The sequence below is a fragment of the Nomascus leucogenys genome, chromosome 9 (assembly GCF_006542625.1).
Source record: "Nomascus leucogenys isolate Asia chromosome 9, Asia_NLE_v1, whole genome shotgun sequence".
Taxonomy (NCBI): Eukaryota; Metazoa; Chordata; class Mammalia; order Primates; family Hylobatidae; genus Nomascus; species Nomascus leucogenys.
Window position 1 is genome coordinate 2281398 of NC_044389.1, and position 8050 is coordinate 2289447.

General features: G+C 39.6%; 1 protein-coding gene across 1 annotated transcript; it reads left to right on the forward strand.

The window, feature by feature from the left end:
- Window positions 1-3823: 3823 nt before the first annotated feature.
- On the forward strand, window positions 3824-6223 carry CSNK1A1L (casein kinase 1 alpha 1 like). Its single transcript, XM_003270287.4, has one exon. The coding sequence runs from the start codon at window positions 4226-4228 to the stop codon at window positions 5237-5239; it is 1014 nt and encodes a 337-aa protein (XP_003270335.2). The 5' UTR covers window positions 3824-4225; the 3' UTR covers window positions 5240-6223.
- The last annotated feature ends 1827 nt before the right edge of the window (window positions 6224-8050 follow it).

Sequence of the window (8050 nt, forward strand, 5' to 3'; positions counted from 1 at the left end):
ATTGCAATAACTTCATGGGAACCAAACAAAATAAGTAATGATTTTTAAGGCTGAAATTGCACCCTACATTCTCAATATAGTAAAATTGGTATTTAAGTGTTTTCTTTTTTTCAGATAAACATATTGCAAGTTTCAAAATGAGTGAACAGAAAGATGCAGAGCCATGGAGAAAATATTGTTTCATGAAGAAAGAAAAATCCAGCACATTACAATGACGCCCTCTGCTGTGATTTTTGATACTACACCAAATAACCTCATTTCCAATAGTGTCTCATTGTCTTTGCAATGCCAATACTTCCAAAAAGCTTTGAGGAAAAAATGACTTAAATCTTTCTATAAAGTTAGTCATCTCCAGGATCTTTTAAAATTGAAGTGATTGATTCTGGGTAATGTTATTCTGAACATAGTGTTTGAGCCACATAAACGTCAGTAAATCCCTTAGTGACAGCATTATTTATTTAAGACCATATTTTCATTTATTTTGTATTCTATTTAAATAGTTCCAAAAGGCGATTATATTCATGCCAAATGGTTTCTGTAATGACAACTGCCGACCCAATTTGATAGCCAAAATTTTTTTTTTTTACTAAGAAATTTTTGTGTCTCAAACGACCATTCTACTGAAGTGTCTCCATTTCCTGGGAAAAGATACCAAGAAGCCCAGAAAATTAACCCCAAAATTCATATGAGACTAAAACCAAAGCCATTTGAGTATCATTTCTTAATTGCCAAAAGCAGATATGGACTTACCGGAAAGTGAATAAAGCCTCCTTTGCAAGGTCCCTTCTAAGTGTTAGGAGTGGACAGGAGTTGTGAAGTATCACAGGTGCAGAGGAGAAGTCAGATGGCAATGTGGAAGCATTTCTATGTAAGAATTTCTGGTCAATTGCATCAAGATAGCTTAGCGGATAAAAAAAAGAGACTTGAACCTCTAACACTCAGGTAAACTGTAATGATTTATTTTCCTAAGTTAAATATTTCATGCCTGTTTGTTGTTATTTTTGTTGTTTTTCTTAAAGAGGGCCACAAAAAAAGTTGTACAAAGTTCAGGACTGACAAAACCCGAATTGGCTGTTAGACAGTACAATACTACCCAGTACAATCCTGCCCAGAATACGTTATTTTACTGTTACTGGGGTCATCTTATATTAATAGAAATTATTTTAGAGGCAATTTTGAAACCAAGGCTAAATTATAGCTTTAACATGCCTTGGTAAAATACTTTATACAATTAAAGAAAAGAAACAGAACTAATATATTCCCAACAGTGAAGCCACCCAGAGTTCAGGAGCCTCTGGCTGTTGATATCTATGTAGGGGTTAAAAGTACCGGCTTTGGAGCCAGGCTATCCTGGATTTCCATTCTGAATCCATCATTACCTATCTATGCCACCTTTGGTGAGTCACTCATGCCCTGCAAATAGGAGGCATTCAATAACTATTTGTTGAACGAATGAATAAATAAAGAATGCATCAACCCCACACACTGTCCACAAAACTTTATCAAATACGGTAGTTCAATTTACTTCCATTTTAAAACCTATTTGTTGCACATCTTTTACAGAAAAACTTTGGACAAAAGGGTAGGAGGGGATGCAAGAGTTTAAGCAAAGTGTTGTTTGGGTTTAAAAATAGTATTTATATTTGGTTGCGGAGATTGGAAAAGGTTTCATGGAGCAAACAGCATTTAAGGAAGAGCCCTGAGATTATTAGGATTAGACCTGGGCGATGGGAAAGATAAAGCGGGCTGGAAGCATTTCAGGCTGAGGAAACACCATAAGCCAAGACCCAAAGATGAAAAAATGCAGGGAGTATGTGTTCGGGGAGAAATCAGCAGCCCCACTGGCTTGTGCTAAGAGAATTCATGGGAGATCGGATTGGAAGCTATTCAGGGTCATGTCACCATTTCAGTTACTGATCCTCCCCATTCTGGAGATGCTCACAACTTCCCTGTCAGTGAAGGTTCACCCAACCACCATTGTAAGTTACACTTGACCTTCTTTATAGAGAGTGCCTTTATTTAACTGGTACAAAAAAGTATGGGACTTAGTAAACAATTAATAAACTATAATTAAACTATTCTAGTTCCAGTATTGAAAGGGGATTTTTTAATTCAAGCTTTTGTCCATGTATGGATGATCTGTAACTTTTTTGAATAGTGACTTCTCTCACATAGAGATTATTTGAATTTCAAGGTTCGTGTTGAAGCCATTGACTGGAAGACTGAAAGGGAAGGAAGCATAATGGGCACTGGGTTAACAACATAAATTTTGTTCTAGGTTATTAGAAAGGAAATTGTTCTCCAGGCAAATTTCAACAAAGTTGGATGAGTAAATGAAAGAAATGCCATTCTAGTTGGTACGGTATAAAAAGTAGCTACCTTGGGTCAGACTTCAGTTTCAAATTGGCCTCTGACACTTGTCAGTAGTGTGGTCTTGGGCAATTCATCTAACATCTCTATGCCTTGACTTCCACTTGTATAAAATGAGAAGTACAATCATAATAATAAAATATGCCGGCGTATACTGTATTACTATTCACCTGAGGGAGGAGTATGTATTTTCACCCCACTGTCTTTGACCCTGGCCATGTGATGTGTTTTGCCCAGTGGAATGTAACATTTGCCACTCCTTTTAATATGAGAACAGCATGCTCCTAAGGAGGCTGCTCTTTCAGCCTGCATTCTAGAACAAAGAGGACACAGGAAGCAGAGATGCAGCTGATCTACAGCTTACATAAAACCTGAATGATAAATAAACTTTGTCATTGTAAGCCACTGAGATTTGCGAGTTGTTACTGCTGCAAAGCCAAGGAATACGCTGTGCTACCCACCTCACATATTTGTCTGAAGCGGACTTTAAAAATGTTTTAAAGCACTTTATAATGTTCTATGCCAGTCTATGTCTCAAACCAGCTCCTTCTCTCGCCATCGATTGATGCAGGTCAGAAAAGTTAGGAACAGCACTAACTTATGTGAGACAGTAAAGTGGGAATACCTGCTTTCAAAGCTGCACCTCTCTCTCCTGCCTTTCTGCCATTGGCCCCCAAATTCGTTGTTACTGCCCCGTTAGGATTATACTCAGTTCCTATCCCATCTCCTCATAAAACAAAATAATCGCACGGGTTTTGTTATTTGTGATGTGAACGCTCATAAAAATATTGAAATAGTACCGCTTTTTCTGCTAGTGCTGGCCCCAATTCTTCTGAGAAAATGCTCAGAACTGCCGGCGTCTGTTTCTTCTCCATATTTTGGTTAAATTTTACTTGAAACCTTCATTTAGTCAGTTTTGCCAGAACGTCTCTGTGGAATCCTATTTAAATTCAAAGCACTCCATGAAAAAATTTCAAAAGAATCGCTTTAAAAAAAAAAAAGACATTTCAATTTAACTAGCAGTAAGTAACTCTTGTTGCCTAAACTCAATAAAGAAGCAACCACTGAGATCGCAGAGGAAGCTCAAGAGGTGGCACCCCGACTCGCATTAACCCAGGGAGACATGATGGCTAGGGAAGTAGGTGGGACAATGACTGGGCCCGAAAACAAGAAAATCTTTGTTAGAAAAGCCTCCCATTTCTGCACGATTAAGTTGAAAGAAGGTGAGCTTCGAGTTAAGTAAGCCTAGGCAGTTTTGAATTCCAGCCGACCCACAATCTCTTGCAACCTTAGGCCGCTTACCTGAGACTTAGCCTTTCTTACCCAACAGATCAGGGAAAATAACTGCTACCTTACAAGACTAGCAAGTTCGTGTTAAATGGGGTGAGATGAGTGGAACACCTAACAGAGGACTCAAGACAATAATAGCTTCTCCAAAAATTCTCAATTTGTGGTTGGCTGAGGTGGAGGAACAAGATGGCGGCGCCGGCGGCGTGACTGGGCCCTCTGGCCCACAGCCGTTGACAGCGGTGGCATCGGTACCGCTGCCCCAACTCGCTGTGCCCCCTTTCTCAGCCCGCGACGTTGCCACGACAGCAAGGCAGCAACCACCACCCAGAAAGAGGTGGTGGCCCAGCCTGGCAACCTTGAGAAACCCTCGCAAACTGTGGCCTGGCGGAAATCCTGATGTGCTGCAGGATCAGGCTGACTCCAGGCCCTGTAACACCGGGAAAAGCCTCGGTGGCCATTTCCAGCAGCCCTCACCCTCAGCCTTGCGGGCCGGCGGGCCCTGGAGGCCTCCATCCTCCCCTAGAGGGGTCAGGGCTGAGCCCAGCCTCCATCTTTGCCTCTCAGGATGGCAAACAACAGCGGCTCCAAGGCCGAACTCGTTGTGGGAGGGAAATACAAACTGGTGCGGAAGATCGGGTCTGGCTCCTTTGGGGACGTTTATCTGGGCATCACCACCACCAATGGCGAGGAAGTAGCAGTGAAGCTGGAATCTCAGAAGGTCAAGCACCCCCAGTTGCTGTATGAGAGCAAACTCTACACGATTCTTCAAGGTGGCGTTGGCATCCCCCACATGCACTGGTATGGTCAGGAAAAAGACAACAATGTGCTAGTCATAGACCTTCTGGGACCCAGCCTCGAGGACCTCTTTAATTTCTGTTCAAGAAGGTTCACCATGAAAACTGTCCTTATGTTAGCCGACCAGATGATCAGCAGAATTGAATACGTGCATACAAAGAATTTTCTACACCGAGACATTAAACCAGATAACTTCCTGATGGGTACTGGGCGTCACTGTAATAAGTTGTTCCTTATTGATTTTGGTTTGGCCAAAAAGTACAGAGACAACAGGACCAGGCAACATATACCGTACAGAGAAGACAAACACCTCATTGGCACTGTCCGATATGCCAGCATCAATGCACATCTTGGTATTGAGCAGAGCCGCCGAGATGACATGGAATCCTTAGGCTACGTTTTCATGTATTTTAATAGAACCAGCCTGCCATGGCAAGGACTAAGGGCTATGACAAAAAAACAAAAATATGAAAAGATTAGTGAGAAGAAGATGTCCACCCCTGTTGAAGTTTTATGTAAGGGGTTTCCTGCAGAATTCGCCATGTACTTGAACTACTGTCGTGGGCTGCGCTTTGAGGAAGTCCCAGATTACATGTATCTGAGGCAGCTATTCCGCATTCTTTTCAGGACCCTGAACCACCAATATGACTACATGTTTGATTGGACGATGTTAAAGCAGAAAGCAGCACAGCAGGCAGCCTCTTCCAGTGGGCAGGGTCAGCAGGCCCAAACCCAGACAGGCAAGCAAACTGCAAAAAACAAGAATAATGTGAAAGATAACTAAGCGCGAATGAGGAACAGAAGAAGCAGAGCAGATGATTCGAGCAGCATTTGTTTCTCCCTACATCTAGAAATTGTAGTTCATATGTACACCAGCTAGTGGCTGTGGACAACCATTTAGTTGGTGTAAAAAACTTTATTTCAATATAAACTGACTCTGGGGAGCGTTGGTGATGCTGTAACCCAAGGTGTAGCCGCTCTAATTGTGAATATTAACTGAGGTAGTGAAACATGGTGTCTGGTTTTCTATTGCATTTATTCAAGTAGAAAAGTTAACTAAATGGTTGACACACACGAATTGGTGGAGACATTGTCCATATGCCAATTTTTTGTTAAAACCTTTTATTTTGAACTAGACTCCTTTGAGATATCATTTCAGAAGGACAGTCAGACTTCAGCCACATCTGTGAAGGTTGTAAATGCTTACGATTGAGCATTTTTAGGGTTTCTCCATCCCTGGGGTTTGCAAATTGTTCACATAAAGAGCATTCTTAAAATGGTTGGCTTCTTGTCTGCAAGCCAGCTGATCTAGTAGTAACCAAAAATTCCAGTTTTGAGAATAGAAAAGATTCCGCCTGCTTACCTGGGAAGATGTAAGAAAATCTTAGTAACTACTAGATTATCGTTAGAATTCCACATTAACTCTACCATGTTCTCGGTATTTTAAAAACAACAGCAACCATATTTCTCACAGAAATTTAGCTAACATCTTACAACTGAACATGTATGTACATGGCTTAGATAAATGTAATCACTGTAAACACCTATATGATCTGGGATTTTTTTCATATTTTGAAATGGAAGCTTTTATGTTTTACAAGTTCACTAAAATCTAAAAACTGTTTCTGTAAGGAAATGATACTTTTTTAAACAACAACGAAAAATGCCTTGCTGATTCACCAGGAAATAAAAATCTCCCCAGTTTTTCGATAGTCATCTTCAAGCCATTTGTTACATGATATTCCCTTGCAAGTAAATTTTATTTCATGATACAACTTTTTTCAGTGTTTTTATTCTAAAATAATTGTTTTGTTTGAAGGGAAAATGTATTCTTTCATTTTTCTTTTTCTCTTTTTTTTATTATTATACTTTAGGTTTTAGGGTATATGTGCACAATGTGCAGGTTTGTTACATATGTATCCATGTGCCATGTTGGTTTGCTGCACCCACTAACTCGTCATTTAGTCATTTAGCATTAGGTATATCTCCTAATGCTGTCCCTCCCCCCTCCCCCCACCCCACAACAGCCCCCGGAGTGTGATGTTCCCCTTCCTGTGTCCATGAGTTCTCATTGTTCAATTCCCACCTATGAGTGAGAACATGTGGTGTTTGGTTTTTTGTCCTTGCGATAGTTTACTGAGAATGATGGTTTCCAGTTTCATCCATGTCCCTATGAAGGACGTGAACTCATCATTTTTTATGGCTACATAGTATTCCATGGTGTATATGTGCCACATTTTCTTAATGCAGTCTATCGTTGTTGGACATTTGGGTTGGTTCCAAGTCTTTGCTATTGTGAATAGTGCCACAATAAACATACGTGTGCATGTGTCTTTATAGCAGCATGATTTATAGTCCTTTGGGTATATACCCAGTAATGGGATGGCTGGGTCATCTCATTTTTCTTTTTCTAATGACTTGTACAATATCTAGTACTGCAACTGCCGAAACTTGGTATTATTACTTCTTCCACTGACTAATAGCTGGGCTGATTTCAAATAAGAATGCAAGCATTGAAGGGTTTGATTACAAAACGTTGTTGTTTAAAATACTTGTGAAATGGCTATGAGCAGTTGACTTTTACCCTTGGAGAGCACACTGTGTGAGGTTCTGTGATCATTGACCCTCCCTAACCCCTATCTGCTTCTCTGAATTATCTGTGTGTGTGTGCTCTTCCTCTCAATCTTTTTGCATGTTCTTTTCTTTTTCTCTGATGCAAGATAAAGGAAAACTCATTTTCCTTTTAATTCTTTAAATCGTGTAATTTATTCACTTATAGCATGTCAGGATAAATTAAAAGAACATTTGTCTGAAAATGCTGCCAGGAGCCTATTGCGTAAATGTAGGCATTTTGTAAAATAACCTTGAAATTGTAAACTGCCACATGTTTGGTCAGATTGTGTCAGGTTTCATTTATTTTTTTCTCTTTTTCATTTGAAAACTACTTCAGCAATAATTAATTCCATGATTACCACATTCTGCCACTAAGGGATATATTAGTACTATAATACTGAAGAAATCTTAATAAGTCCAAATGCTGGGGGTAGGAAGCTTCTTTGTTTCTTTCTATCCACGCTTGTTAGTTAAGGTATTCATTTCTTAGCTATTAAGCCCTTTCCAGAAATCAGTCTCATAAAGCTATTTTTGAGTATAGTTTATATAAAAGAAAAATATTTAGCTTTGGTAGTAACTTTTCCAAGCTGACCTCCCTCTAGCAAGATATTTTTCAGTGCTTTTATTCAGTATGCACTTATTCTGAAATATTTTTGTATTCTTGCCATTTGAAAAGGTTGTGGCATAGTTGGTCTATAATGAAGTTGCAGATTTAAAACTACTGTTAGCTTTGTAAAACATAATTTAGATGTTTTTGTCCTGGTATATCATCATTCCACTTTTCTTCTATATATCTTTCATTGTCTTCACAGTTCACAAAAGAAGAATGTGAAATTAAGTGAATGCTATTACTAGTCGTGCCAAGAGATGAATCTCATTTCACAAAAATTAAATTATGTTTTTCCACTAAAAGGTGATATAAGTTGAAGACACATCACTGTAATATTGGGAGACCTCACCACTTAAGGCTTCACAGTGGCTT